The sequence below is a fragment of the Amaranthus tricolor genome, chromosome 14, assembly GCF_026212465.1.
Source record: "Amaranthus tricolor cultivar Red isolate AtriRed21 chromosome 14, ASM2621246v1, whole genome shotgun sequence".
Classification (NCBI taxonomy): Eukaryota; Viridiplantae; Streptophyta; class Magnoliopsida; order Caryophyllales; family Amaranthaceae; genus Amaranthus; species Amaranthus tricolor.
Window position 1 is genome coordinate 6,602,329 of NC_080060.1, and position 16,413 is coordinate 6,618,741.

General features: G+C 28.8%; 1 protein-coding gene across 1 annotated transcript; it reads left to right on the forward strand.

Moving 5' to 3' along the window:
• The first annotated feature begins 5,444 nt into the window (after nucleotides 1–5,444).
• LOC130799225 (uncharacterized) lies at nucleotides 5,445–7,286 on the forward strand. Its single transcript, XM_057662330.1, has 4 exons — nucleotides 5,445–5,819; nucleotides 5,960–5,980; nucleotides 6,098–6,115; nucleotides 6,210–7,286. The coding sequence occupies exons 1-4, from the start codon at nucleotides 5,445–5,447 to the stop codon at nucleotides 7,284–7,286; spliced, it is 1,491 nt and encodes a 496-aa protein (XP_057518313.1).
• The last annotated feature ends 9,127 nt before the right edge of the window (nucleotides 7,287–16,413 follow it).

A 16,413-nucleotide genomic window follows, 5' to 3' on the forward strand; every position in this document is an offset into this window, starting at 1 on the left:
TGCTATAATTAGTAATTTACCAAAAAAGTAAACAGAAAATTAATATAAACTTAGAGCAAAAATTAGAAAATTTACATAAAAAATTATATTATTTTTAAAACATATTTTTTCGACATTTTAATTTAATTTATTTTATTTTAAAAAAAATAAAACTTACGATAGCAGGTCATCCGATTACCCAAGTTTGCTCTAGACAAATACCCCATAAAGTTGAAATTATTCATGGTTAATCAATAGGTGAGATTATTATAGAAAAAATCGTACAAAGGTTGGATTATTCTAAGTAATTTTTTTTTACTTTATTACAATTTTCTTCTATGAAAACATCTTCACTACTATATTTAATTATCATGTATAGATTTCATTTTATCTTTAAAATCATTCACAAAATTAGAACGACCCACCAATCTTTAAATTTCTATCATACAAAGATATTGCAATTTTAAAGGGACCAATTGAGAGAATAAGTGTATAACTATATATAAACAAAATCATAATTGAAAGATAAGTTTAAGTTATCCCAAACACTATCAAAATTGATCATGAGTATTGTACTTTCTGCATACATCATATTATCTGATCATATCACTTACCAAAATCTTATATTATTGCAAAGATGATGAGCAAAGTGATGAAATGCTAGCTAAGTGCGTGGTGTTCTTTCAGACACTGATTGGTAGCAAACACAAGTAAAACCAAACAAGTGGGTTATGTCATGGGTTATGGGCCTAAATTATTCTAGTATCTCGAATATCTTGTGAGAAAACTTTCATACTAATTAATTAGCGGTGGTTCTAATATGTGCAAGAATTCAAATAGTTCAAATTAAAACTTTTTGACTTAAGTGTTAGAGTATATAACATATTATGGGAAATCAATCATTAATTTAAGTTTTTGGTTAAGGCCCTACGATATATTATATACTCTAACACGCCCCCTCATACGAGAGCCTTTTGGGTTAGAAGTATGGATGCAACACAGATCTACTTTATATATACCTAACGCTAAATATTTAGTTGCAGGCTTCTGGGTAGTTGCATGTTTTCCTATCTTTTTGAAGACCGTTTTCGAGTCAAGGGACTTTTGACCGCACTCTCCTCTATGGGTATGAGGTGTCGTCTTTCTCCATTCCCAGACCTTGACCATAGTTTTCTATGAGCGGGATACACTGGGTATGACGATGATGATGATGATGAATATTCCACTTTAAATAAGGGGTGGTCAAGATTCGAACCCACGACCTTTGTCACGCTGGCTTCTGAAAACCATGTCAAAAAAACAACTCATCCAAAATCTTAAGCTAATGATTAAGACCCCAAAATATGTTGTATATTCTAACATTAGTAGCCTTAAATATTAATTTACGTTAGTTTATATGTATTACTTTGGCTATACATTAATGTCGTATATATTTTTAGATCCTATTAAATTTTGAAGAAAATGAAAAGTTTACAAGTCCTTAAAACATTATTATGTATTTTTACTCCATCCAACTTATAGGATTAGTTTATTATAAGTTTTATTGACCCCACGAGGCAGGCACCAATGATGCAAAGTGTGAAAAGAGAGATCTAACAAATCTGATTATTTGCAAAAGTAATTATCTTTGTATTTTTTTTTTGTTTTTATTTTCTTTGAGGTGAAACAAAATGCCAAGTTTGCCATGTATTTTTCTTCATCAGTTATGTGGAGTATAATTTTTAGTTTGAAGAAAATATTAATTAAAAGTTTGTCCATATTATTATAAAGGGTTTTATGTTGTTTATTCATGATCAAATCATTTTCATTTTGAAAATTATTTTTTACATAAATATCCTCATTTTGTACAAGAATTATTTAGCTAATTTCATCTTTACCAATGAAAATTATTACTTTTTAGAACATTTTTTAATTAGAATGTACTTACTATAGTTATTTGAAAAACAACTTATAATTAATAACTCATTAAAAAAGCCGATTTGACAATTTAATTTTATAAAGTGATTTCAACAAATGAATTTGTTAGCTGGTAATTTAAGAGCGTTTCGTGTTTCGTGTTTCGTGTTTCGTGAATTTCTTTAATATAGCTAAAAGTTAAATAGTATAAAAATACTTATAAGGACTTGACAATTTTATTGTTAAGTTCACTCTTCCTCCGTCCAACTTAATATGTTATATATTCCATTTGAAGAAATTTCACAATAATTATTATTTTTTATTTTTCTAATCATATCATATAATATAAATAAAAACATCTAATATTGTATTAATGGTATTATCTTAGCTTTTATCACTTTTAAAAAGTCACACATTATTTGGGGCATGGGAGAATTTTATTCTATACTCTTATGTGATTTATTAATAAAAATATTGATGAGCTATTAGTATAATTATAAATTATATTTTTAGTTAAATTTATATCATGGCCTTATTTATGATAATTAGAAAGAAGTATATTACTCCAAGAAAATTTGATCTTTAGTCATTTTCCTTTCTTGTGTTTGGTGCCATCTAATTATAATAAATCATATAATTACATTTCTTATTTAATTTTATATCTTTTTATTGAAAAAATGAAAACAAATAAAAAAACACAAACTAACACTTTAGATAAGCAAAAATGGAGGAAATTATAAAGAAGCAATAATAAATGGAACATTTGGTGTGCATCTATATACAAGTTTACAACTATTCTATTTAGCAATAATAAACAAGAATGGAGGAAATTTTCATTAGACACAACAATTGCAAGTTATATACTTAGACCAACATGAGATCAGATAAATAAAAAGTACTCAAAAATGTCGACTACATCAAAAGAAATACTCTCTATATACTCCTAAAACCTTAAATAACAAATACTCTTATATTTTAATTAAATGTCTCGTTTGATTTTGCATACTTGTCGATGAAGGATAGAAAACATCATAGTGGAGGGTAAGAAAAGTCGAAAAACATCTAAGAAAATGTGGGATGAATAAATTAAGAACAACTTAAATTAGTCGCACCTTTTCGAAAACCTTACTAGAGATAGGAATAGTTAGAGACATTTGCTTCATATTTTAGACTGCTAATAGTTTTCTTTAATTGTTTTTCTTGCCCCAATATCTAGTTGCTTTTTATCGCTATTTTTTCTATTTAACACTAGTTTTGGTTAATGTTATTATATGCAAGTAGTTTTAATCTCGAGGCAACAATGTCACTTATATTTCTTGCTTTGCAGGGCTCTCACTATCTGAGGTAGAATTGACCATATTCATATGCTCTCTCTAGAGGGGGTACGGGTATGAATTGTTCATTATACCTTCCCTCACCCGAAGTGGGATATTGGGTTGATGTTGAATATGATGATGATGATGATGATGATACCTGTCGATGAACTATTTTAACTTGAAATAATATCTCTAATTGTGTTTTGGTTAAAAATTATAAAAAGTAAATATTAATAAAATTTACACTGAGAAGAACAAATATGATTTCATTTAATATGAAACATTTGATCAATAAAGTTTGGATTATTAGAAAATAATTCAAATAGATTTATTCACTGTGAATAAGTAAAGATTGAATTATGTTATATAATTTTGGAAAAATTACCCTGAATAATACGAACTTTTACTGATTTCCCAACAATAATACGAACTTTCAATTAACCATAAATAATACGAAGTTTAAGATGTTTTTTCCGCTGGTATACTGTTTTACATGTAACCGGCTAAATGGAGTTAAGGCAAATTTTATTTTATTTTTTTGGATAAGATTAAGGAAAATAAAATGAACACTGCTCCTGCTCCTTACATTATACACTTACTGCTTCTCTCATTCACGCATCAAGGCAAAAAACACTGCTCCTGCTACTACTTTATACTCAAATGGAAGAACAATCTTGCTAGTATTCTTCTCATTCGTGCTGCTGGAATTACTCTAGCTAATACTATGGTTAGTTTATTCTTCTCAATTGCATTAATTATCCCTAAATATTATTTTAATCCCAAAAATTAGGGTTTGTAAAAACGTCTCTGAACTCGAAAATGGTTGAAATTTTGGTTCCATTTTCACTTTCACTGCTATGATTATTGCCTGACACTACTTAAAAACGTATCTGTACTCGAAAATGGATGAAATTTTGTTTCCATTTTCTCATTCATTGCTGTGATTATTGCTTGATGTTAATTAAAAACAATTGTTCACTCGAAAATGGATGTAATTTAGTGTTTTTTGCTTGTTTTTATGCTAATGTGAATGATTCAATTACTTTGAAGTTTTTGTGTGGTGGGTATTAAAAAAGGGAGTTGTGGGGTTTGAGTATGTGTATGGGATATGTAAAACCATCTCCATAGACCCAGATAAGATGTCTTTTTTTGAGTTAGAAGGAATTGTAAAGGAGGATCTTGGGGTAAAACATGAGTTTTGTCTTTGGTATCATCTACCTAATGTTGTTAGCTTTTTGGAAGGGTTAAAGAAAGTTATTGATGATATTTGTGTTGGAAAAATGTCTAAAATAGCTGTTGAAAATAAAGCATTATCTGTATATGTAGTTAATGATAAGGATAATGAGATGTTGATTCTAGAAATATCAAAAAGTGGTACTAAAGATAGTAAAGTTTGGTCCACTGTTGGGAATAGGAAAAAGTTGACCCCTAAGAGAGCATCTAAGGCAAAATATTCCCTTAGTGAAAGTTCTGGACCCTACAATATCAATAAAAAACCAAACAACCAGTACATACCTCTTGAATGATTTTTCTGAAGATGAGCCAGATTTTGGTAATAGTGCTAAGGTAAGTTATGAAGATGCATCTGAGGAGGATGATTCACAAGATCTTGATTATGAGCTATCGTATGAGGAGGAAGATGAAGATAAAACTTCGGAGGAGCTTGTGCAAAGTCAAGATTTGTCATTCGAAGAACTAGAGCAAGTGGGTGATTCTGTTTTGAAATTGGGTGAGTGTAGTAACACCAAGGTTTTCTCTGAGTATGAAGATAGTGATGATGAAGCTGATGATGCTACTGGAGTTCATGGTGGGACCGATTTTAGGAAGTTCAAATGGATTGTTGGGCAAGTTTTTAGCACCCCCGTTGAATTTAAGGAGGCGGTAAGGAAATATGCAATTCATCAGGGAAGAAATGTAAAATTTTGTTTGAGTGACAAGTCTAAATTGAATAAGCTTGGTCCAAGGTGTATTGATGGTAGTCCCTTTAAGCTCTACGCTAGTTGGGATAAAACACGAGCTTCCTTTATTATCAAGAAAGTTAATGGTAAGCACACTTGTCAAAGAAACATGAATTCTAATCGTCAATTCAAAGCTTCTTGGTGTGCAGATCAGTTACTTGATTTATTCAAGTTAAGGCCACACATTCCTTTTGCAGAACTAGTTGATATTGTTAGGAAATAATTTCGTATTATCATTAGTAGGGGATTTGCCTACAAGATTAAGTATGCTGCACATAGGAGGTTACATGGATCTATGAAACAACATTATCAGAAGCTCATGAGCTATGTTGGGGATTTAGATAAAGTAATCCTAATAGCCACTTCATTGTTGTTACTGATCCAAGCACAAATCCACCCACTACATTTCAGAGGATCTTTGTTTGCTTTAAAGGGGTTATGTGGGTGTAAAAAAATATTGTGCATTGATGGTTGTTTTCTAAAAACATTCTTGGGAGGAATGCTATTAAGTGCAATTGGGAGAGACCCTAACGAGCAAATGTATCCATTGGCTTGGGCTGTTGTTGAGGGTGAAAACAATGATTCATGGCAGTCGTTCATTTCTGAATTGAAGAAGTGTGTGTCTCATGATAATGGTAAAGAGTGGATAGTAATATCAGATGAACACCAGGTATACACCCTTCCCTATTGTTATTTCTGATTTATATACTGTGTGTATATATTCTGATTATATGGACATCCATTTACCTACTGCTGTAATTTATTGCTGTGCATTGTTGTTAATGCTGTGATATAGTATACTGACTTCAGTATACTGCTGTGATTTATATAGTATACTGCTGTTTATTTATATAGTAATATAGTATACTGTGGGTAATGTTGTGATATAGTATACTACTGTTTATTTATATAGTAATATAGTATACTGTGGGTAATGTTGTGATATAGTATACTACTGTTTATATAGTATACTGCTGTTTATGCTGTGATTTATATAGTATACTACCGTTTATGCTGTGATTTATATAGTATACTGCTGTTTATGCTGTGATTTATATAGTATACTACCGTTTATGCTGTGATTTATATAGTATATTGCTGTTTATGCTGTAATTTATATAGTAATATAGTAATACACTTATCTATTATACAAAGCATTTTGAGGGAAGTCCAACTTGAGCTTCCAAAAGCAGAACATAGGCATTGTGCTAGGCACATCTACGCAAATTGGAACAAGTCATTCAAAGGAGAAGAGATGAAATTACTGTTTTGGAGATGTGTTAAAGCATACAACTTGGCTGATTTTGAGGAAGCAATTAGTGAGATGGAGGATGCAAATCCGGTTGCTGTTGATGCCTTTAAGAAATGTGGTCCATACTTGTTTTGTAGATCTTTTGTCAAATTAGAAGGAAAGTGTGATGTTATTTTGACCAATATGGTCGAAACTTTTAACAATTACATTATGAATGCTAGATCACATCACTTAATAGATATTCTTGAAGAAATTAAATCAATGCTAATGAAGAGGATGGCTAATAAAAAGGAAGAGGCATTGATGAAGTGGAAGGGTTTCTTATGTCCAAAGGTACAAAAAACGTTAGATTCAGAGAAGCAAGAAGCAGCTAAGTGCACTGTCATTCCTTCAACATCAACTCGTTTCCAAGTAGCGCATTATATGGATATTTTAGAGGTTGATATTGAAAATAGAACTTACACTTGTAAGAAATGGGATTTAAGAGGGATTCCATGTTGTCATGGAGTTGCATCTATTTTTTACTTGCATAAGGAGGTTGAGTCATACGTTGATCAATGGTACACTAAAGAGGCTTATTTGAGAGCCTATGAAGGAAACATCAATCCTTGTATTGGCGAGAGGCATTGGCCTAAAATTGACAAACCAATCGATCCTCCTCCAATGAAGATTGGTCATGGTAGACCACGAAAAAACAGAGTCAAGGGTCTGCATGAAGATCCTAAAAACCCAGGAAAGCTCTCAAGACACGACCTTCAAATGACATGTGACATTTGCAATAAGGTTGGACATAACAAAAGGAAGTGTCTGAAAAAGGGTAAAGCGATTGAGCAACCACCTCCATTGAAGAGAAGTAGAGGAAGACAAAAAATATTGTTGATGTAGCAACCAACACACCAGAGTTATCCCATCACAACATGTCTGCACAACCTAGTTCTTTAGGTAAAGGCAACAGGACAATTAGAACAGGGGAAGGGAGTAGAGGGGGTAAGACGAGTAGTGCAAGCGGAAGGAGTGGTGCCACTACTGCTAAAAGGGGAAAGCCAAAGAAGAACCCTACTGAAATAGTATCAACCCAAGCATCGACAACAAAGAATTGATGTTGCACGACTAAGTGTCATTTTGCTGCTCTTTTGGAAAACATAACTTTTTTGTATGTATTAAGTTACCATTATGGTGTAATCTATGGCTTAGAACATTGTTCAAATATTGCATTTTGGAAAACTTTTTATCACTTTTGTATGTAAGGAATGCTTATGTATGTAAAGGTAATTCTTGAAAATATTTTTTAGCACTTTTAGCACTTTTGGAAAATATTTTGGAAAATATTGCTATAACATGTATGGATTGAAGCTATAATTCTTGAAAAGAAGAAACTTTGTTACACTTTTTCATTACATTGGATTTTCAATACATGAAGTTCCATTACATGATCAAATTCTTATACTTAGCTTAACATAAATAAGAACAGTACAAATAAAACCCATGATGCAACAAGTACTAAACTTAATGCTTTTTGTGCATTTACATATTCAACAACTTTCAATTTCAACATAGCTTCACTTTCTTTCAACTTTGCATTTTTGGCCTTCAATTTTCTTATTGTATCAATCAACATAGCTTTCTCTTCTTCCAAACAAGAAGAAATTTCCCTTGAATACTCTACATCTTTCTCCCACTTAAAAAATTTACAATCTTGTGCCTACATTTCAAATCAAATCATGAAACCCTAATTGATAAAGAAATTAAAAATTAACATAAAACAAAATAAAGCTATTGAAAAATATAAACTTACTGGCCAAAATGCACATCCATAAAACCTCTGACCAACCCTTGTTCCTTTTTTGACTACTTGTAATATAGCATGAACACCATGTTTACATAAAGAAATTCCTTTTGCAATTGATGTTCTAGATTGAGATGATGACGAAGGAGAATACATGTTCAATATCAAATTAGTTTAGAGGTTAAAATGAAAATGGAAAAAAAAAATGAGAAGAAGTTGGAAGAAGAATTAAAGTGGAAGAATAAAGTGAGGAAATGAGTTAAAAAAATCTGCAAAAAAGAATGAAATAGAGGAAGGAGATGAAGTCTGTTGTGCAACGGTCAAAAATGACCTTTTCTCCCGGTTATAAACCAGTTAGGTATACCAGCGGAAAAAACATCTTAAACTTCGAATTATTCATGGTTAATTGAAAGTTCGTATTATTGTTGGAAAATCAGTGAAATGTCGTATTATTTAGGATAATTTTTCCTATAATACTTTCTTTAAACTTTAAAACTTTTACTTAACTGTATTCCATTATCCTACAATTTTTTTCGCTTAGATCCTATCTTATGGTACTTGTATCCTAATCATTTAATATGGATGGTTACAGTTGGTATCATTGCATCTTTCATGAACATATCAATTATGAAGCATATATTTCATGAACATATTTATAATATAAAATGTTATAGATTCGTCCCAAAAAACTTTTGACGACAACATCAACAGCAGCAACAACAACTATAACAATAATAACAATAACAACTAAAATAACAATAACAATAATACAACAACAATCATACCATTACTAACATCAACAACAACAACAAATAAGAAAAAAAGAATTATACCTAAGAATAAGCTATCTAAGCTTACTTTTATCCAATAAAATCTCTATTGATTTTCATGTCACCATTTTTTAAATAGTATAAAATACTTTGTAATCACAAAATTGAGATTGACCATCAATCTTGTATGAGTCTTATTTTCAATCAAAGTAATAATTTTCTCTCATTATATTCAATTTTTTGCTCTTTAATTTATCATTACCTATTAAATTATCGACTTAACCACTGAAAGAACTTTTTAGAAGACACTCGATCACTAGACTAGTAACTTTTTTGAGAAGGAGAATACTGGTACTTCTCAACCATGCATTGAATCACACATAGGAAAGAAATGATCAAACACCTTGATTTACTCCTCCACTATTAATACAAATTAATTTGACCTAAATTTCAACCAAAACACCAATTAATACAAATTAAATAATAGTATTATACTAATTTCAATTTGACATGAAATAAATTATTAGCGCTTACCTAAATTAAACATAAAGTTGTTAGGCTCAATGAAGGGAAATCAAAACATAAGTTTAATTAACAAAAAAGGAAAGTGTAAAATACAAAGATAAGAGAAATGGTAGGGTTAAGACATCAAATTCAACTCTAGTATCAGGTTACTCTCTTTTCCAAAGAATTAACTTTATTTTTTAGGATGTTGTATTGATTTTGATCTATTTTTATTTTTAATTATAATTGACACTCTCTTTTCAATTTTAATTCACATATATAATCACCTTTTTAATCTCTTTTTTTTCACTTTTTCCTAAAATATACCATTTTTACTTATTCTTCTTAATTTTCAACCATATGTAAAGGGTGGAGCAAAGATTTTAAAGGTCTAATTTATTTTTTCAAAGTCTTTTAAAATTGGATTCTTTATTATATTAAACATAAAAAAAATTAATTTCGAGAAAAAATCATTTCAATACAAAATGTATTGTAATATTATATTACTTTAAATATAAAAAATAGTTTACGAACAAATCACTTAAAATGTTACTCATAATCGGACCTAAATAGAACTATTTAATATATAAGACCTCTTAATTGTAAAAGCCATATCCGATTGAATACCCCAAATAGCCTAAGAACCGGCCTTATATGTACTTGCCGCTATTTTTCAATAAAAAGAAGTATTTATAATTTATTGGATGAGAAAAATATGATAGATGTGATGATTGCCCAACAGAAAAATATATTGAGCATATCTTATATGATTGCCCAACAGAAGTATTATTAGATCCAATAAAAATGATATAACATAGCAAAAGAGCACGCGTGATTTAAACCTTTTCCCATCTAAATTTTAAGTTGTCTCTTGTAAGCATGACCATGACTAGTGCCACTAATTTCTTTGTTGTTAAGCACCAAATCCATTTTTGTCTTGTCAAATTGGATTATTATTGAATTATTTTTGGAAAAATGTAAATGATTAATTAATTTTTACTTGATTAGCTGAAAGTAAATTTAGTTATTATTTATTTTCAAATTAATCCATTTATTAGATATATTTGCTAAAAATAAATCCATATATTATTTATAACCATTTTTAAAGTTTATGTAAGTCAAGCAATTAAAAATAAATAAGAGTTAAGTTTATTTTAAGCAATCATACCGAATATGTAAATTTATTTTAATTTTTATTTGGGTTTATTTTCGCAATATATGGGGCATTTTCGAAAGGAATTGTTAGAAGTTAAAAATTAACTTAAATTTTATTTACCACATGAAAAACTGGAAAACTCAGGGTCACTATGCAGATTAAAAAAATATTTTTCTACAATGTAAAAAAGTCAAAAATTCAATGCTACCACTTAAAATTTCTCTTAAAAAGAGTACAAATTAAAAATAATCAATAAATAATGTTAAAAAATTAATAAATAAAAATCACAAGCATTATTTCCCTAATAAACAATCAAACAATTCTCTTCCTATAATAAATAAAAAGCCCACGCTCAAAAACAGTTAGAACAACTCTTAAAAAGTGTTCAACAACAAATATTACAAAAACTCACAAAAACAAGAACAACAAAACTATGTGCGTGAAAGAATAATGAAGAACTTAAGAATGTTTTTTATCTTGACTTATAATGTTATTTAGGGTTGAGCAAAGCTATCTAATGATTCAAAATTCTGATAATTTGATCCGATTTGAATTTTAGATTATTCGATTTGAAAAGTCGAATATTGGTTATGGATTTGGATTTCATATTTTTGAGATTCGGATATCTGAATATCCAAAAATTTTTGGATCTTGGATATCGGATATTCCCATAATTTCTGATAGTTGGATATCAAATATTAGATATTCACATATTATAGTAAGTAAATTAGTTCAGATATACGATATACACAGGAATTGGCAGGGAAAGTTATTTATTTAATAATACCTCCTATTTAGCATAAGTATTATATTTAACATTTGACATTATTTATTAATCACTGTTAAGTTGTATTTTATTTTTCATATATAAGTTAATTATAACATAGTCATATATTAGATCTTTATACAAAGATTATTAATATAAAGTTATTAATATCAATTTTTTATAATTTTAACTATGACAATGTACTCGGCCAAATAAAATATTCAAAGACTCAAAAGTGAATAGGAGGGCGAGTATGACTTTTACTTAAGTTTAGTTTTCATTTTTTTTTTTGTTTTTAATATATTACTAGTGTTTATAATTAAAAAGTAACCTATTGTCCTACTTCCATTACATGTTTTTTTTTTTTTTTTGTTACATGTTTTTTTTTTTCAAAAAAAAAAGTCACGTTACATGTTAACATGAAAGCCAACAACCCCGACTTCAAAGTTTGACTAATGGATGATCAAGCTTATGCACGTACCAAATGAACTTGGAAAACAGGCTTATATTTGAGCTATGTTATGAAATAATAAATAGTTTGAACTCATTAAAAATAATTGTGTGTAGTTAGATGTTCTAACATTATTTTTTCATCAAACATTATCTTTTAAATTTAAATATACTCCCTTTAATTCTTTTAAATTGTCCCACTTAATTTTTTGACACGATCGATCACTCTTAATTTATATTTTTATTCTTAATTTAAACGTTAAAATATAGCCAAGTGTGATTTTGTTTGATTCGTCTCAATGTAAATTTTATTAATATAAAATTTTTATAATTTTTAATTATGCACAATTAGAGATATTTAGAATTAAATTAGTACATTAAATTATGTGTCAAAACTAAATGGGACAACTTAAAAGAATTAGAACGAGTATTTGCTTTCAAAAAATTAAATACTTCCTTTGTTATTAAATACTTGCACTTTTGAATAGTGACACAAGAATTACGAAAAGTTACTTTCAATGCATTATTTATGTTTATTTTAGATGGTGTATGTGAAAAAGTAATAATTTGGTGAGTAAGAATAGTTTATGGGTAAAATAAAGAATTATTGAGTCATTTTTGTTTTTCCAAAGACGTAAACTATAAGAGATAATAAGTGCAAATATTATGAAATGGAGGAAGTAATATGTATTTCAAAAGTACCTATCAAAATTATAGTTCTAAAAAACTCTAAAATCCAACTCGACCCAAAGGTTTATGACCATTATCTCCCTACCCACTGATCACAAAAATCATCAAAATCCAATAAATATTTTGTCTGTTTTATTATACTTGCTATACTATTTTATTTAACTGTAATTATTTTAAATTTTATTTGTTTTATTACTATTTTTAACAAAAGTAACTTCTTAAATATCTATTTTGTCACTATTTTTTTGATAACCTATACCTTATTAACTTCAAGAAGCTTGGTTTATTATTTTGTTATTGCGGATACGACTTAGGCAACATCAATGGTCTCACAACTCTTGGGCAATTGCCAAAAATCTATGGATCGGTAAAGAATACTCTTAGTATTCCACATAAGATAGAGTCTGGGTGGAATTTTTTTTTTCCTGAAAGATGGGGATAAACCATATCTATTCTCCTTAAGGAGGAAATAAAGAGGATGCGCGTAGTCAAGAAACACCCCAGTTGATACCTGCGCCTAGTAGGGGCCGAACTACAAACCTTTTGCTCAATATACAAATGCTTTATTCATTGAGCCACAAAAGCTTTTGGTGATTAAATTGAATTGGCATATAGTAGGTTTGCACTTGGACACGTAGACCAAGTTATTTGTTTACGTGAAGCATTCTCATGGTGGATTCAAAATAAAATCAAATGATGTCAATATATTATGTATTCTTTTTTAAAAAAAATATTGATATTAAAGGTTTGAGTCTGGGACAATACTATGACACACCAATATTTTAACCAACTTAACTAGTACAATTAATGGCATATATTAAAAAATATATATATAGTTAAATATTTTCAGTTGACAACATTAATAAATGCTATGTTCGTTCTCGATAGGATGCAAGTCGAACTTAGATTAACATATAGCTTTATTGTTTTGTATAACTAATAATGTTATTGGTAAAAACATCATAAATGTAAAATATATATAATAAAGATTCTCATTATAAATTATAAACAATAACATCTTAATAAAACTATATTGGATGAATAAATGATAACAAGACATAATGACATTGAGACTCTTATTGCAGAATATGAATGGCTAGGCAAGTTGTGGAGGAAAAGGTTAAAAAGAAAATATAAAACATGATCTTTATTTGTTGACAAGCAGGCAACAGCTGAGGATCCCCTTTTGCTCTGGTTGCTTGCAGGTGGGATGATTTTTATACTTCTATAATTTAAATTTGAGTTGTTTGTCAATTGATTGTTAATACTGTTAATTTTTTTATTTTTTTTATCAATTGGAAGTATTAATTATTTTTTATAGCTTATAAGTTAGTTGGGTAAGTTAGCTGTATAAGAAGATATTTAGTAAAATTAGGTGTTGATTGTTGGCTGTTTATAAGAAAAAAAGGAGCTAATAAGCTAAAAGCTAATAAAAATGCTAATGAAACTAGCTTCTTTAATTACTTAAAAGTCGGATTTTCAACATCTGAAAAATTCATTTATTAAAACTTTTTTTGCTTTTCAACCAGCCAACAAACTAAAAGTCAAAAACAAACATCTTTTGAAGGAATATTTGGCAAATGAGTTTTTCCTTGTCTTTTTGTTGTGTTTTAGCTTTTAGTTTTATGATTGGTCAAACAACCCAAAAACCCAAAAGTGTATATTAATGGCTTTTTAGACAGTTTTTATGATAAAATCAAAAAGCACACTTTTTTTCTAATAAACAACTAAACCAAATACCTCCATAACAGCCGACTTCTCAACTAATACTTTCAATTGGTCAAAGAAGCAAAGAATTTTATGCCTAAGGGTCAAGGTTGTCTTGTAAATTGTGGGCTTGCGGTTCAGACTTCAATCAGCAGTTTTCATGCAAGAACTTATCTTTTAAGCATTCTTTAAAGCTAAAAGACTCTTTGGCCGAATCCTCCTTCAGGGGTATGGGTTGCCGCCTTCCTTCCTTCCTCAGACCTTGTTTATAATTTTCTATAAACGGAATACACTGGATATGATGATGATGATTCTTTTGACAAACGAACTCCAAATCTATAGCATTGAGTGTTGATTATTAGCGCACTTTAGATTGACAACCGTTTTTAGGATTACAAGGTAAAGTAACGAAATAAAAAGACTAGATAAAATTCAATCTTAAAATCTTATTATCTGAAAAAATTAATATTTACTCTAAAAAAGACAAGAATTACTCAATTTCCCTCTACTTGAAAATGGGTGTATTTGTCATTTTGTTTTTTTTTTTTTTTTTCTTTAACTAGTTATTGTGATTCACATGAGCTTCCACTCCACTAACAAATGATTAAAGTTAATGGCCTATTCCCTATAGGAGTACATCTTTCACCATCCCAAAGGCCAAAAAAACCATAAGTGTTTATTCTTAGATGGCTTTGCCACCACGTGGGCCTTCCCCCAACCCTTGTATTTATCTCTCAGTTTAAGCATGGTCATTGTCACAACTTGGAGCCGGAATCTCCCCTTCTTTTTTCTTTATTCAATTCTTTATGTTTACAAAAATAATTCCATATCTTCACCTTATTTTCCACTAATTTACCGATTTTGTTTATTATGTATTATCTTATAGACTCTAATAGCATAAGTTTGTTTGATTGTTGGTGAATAGTAATCAAAAGTTATTATAATTTTTAAATATAAAAATCTCTTGACGAAATTGTTATTGTGTTTATTATACTTCAATCATCTTACTTTTTTTACAAAATTTATTTTATTTAAGAGTCGGTATAAGATGATAGTGAAAAATTGTGAATAAATTTTTTATTATTAATGTTTTCATCACCATCATATTTGTTAGTTGAAAATTGGTTAATTTAATTCAAAAAGAAAGATTAAAGGGACATCTCATCATGATACTACCGGTATAAAAAATCCTGTGGAAAAAAAGGCATTAAAAAACATAAAATGTAAAGGCACCCTTTAACCGAAACGATACACCATAAAGTGGACTAAGCCACTAAATAATCGTACTATTAAATAAAAGAGTTGTTAAATAACAAATGTCATGTTTATAGCACTCTTACGAATGATCATCATACATTAAATAAAAAAGTTGCTAAATGACAAATCTCATGTTTATAGCACTCTTGCCAAACAACAAATTATTATAGGTGTTGTGCTTATGTGGCATTAACTTTACAACTACAATTTAAAACCTACGAAAAATTAAATAAAAATAATTATACCATATTAAAGATTATCATACAATTAAATAAAAGAGTTGCTAAATGACAAATGTCATTTTTATAGCCCTCTTGCCAATTGGCGAAATATTATAGGTTTGTGCTTATGTGGTATTAACTTTACAACTACAATTTAAAATCTACACAAAATTAAAAAAGAATAATTATTACGATAATAAAGATCATTTGTGATAATTAAGTCCCTATAACAAGTTTTAGTAAAGTTTTCGAAAGTTGTATAATTAAATCATTATGTATCTATATCATTTTAGCTATACTTTTTAAAATTAATTACATAAAATCAGTTATAAATCACTCTAGAATTTCTATTGTAAAACTTTAAATAAAAAACAAAATTAAGAAAATGGTTTTTTTACGTATCGATATTTAAATATTCGTGCATTGTACATGTTTCTATAGTAGTACACTATAAATCATTTTCATCACCGTGATATATTTTATGAAACTTACGCTATAAATCATTTTCATTATTACGATTTAATGGCAACAATCAAATTACTGAGGTTTAACAACATTTTTTTTTATATAAATTCTTATATGAAAATATTCTTTTCACCCTTATAACAGGTAAGCCGACTCTTTACAAAAGCACGCACAATGAAAGACGGCTCAGAGCCTCGTTATTTTCAGGGGCCTAAATTGTTTTTTATATATTTAATTTTT

Excerpts from the sequence above, each read along its gene's own strand:
- LOC130799225 (XM_057662330.1), top strand. The coding sequence starts at position 5,445 with ATGAAACAACATTATCAGAAGCTCATGAGCTATGTTGGGGATTTAGAT. Across the intron at positions 5,820-5,959 it reads TAATATCAGATGAACACCAG|TATACTGCTGTGATTTATAT; the intron begins GTATACACCCTT and ends TACTGACTTCAG.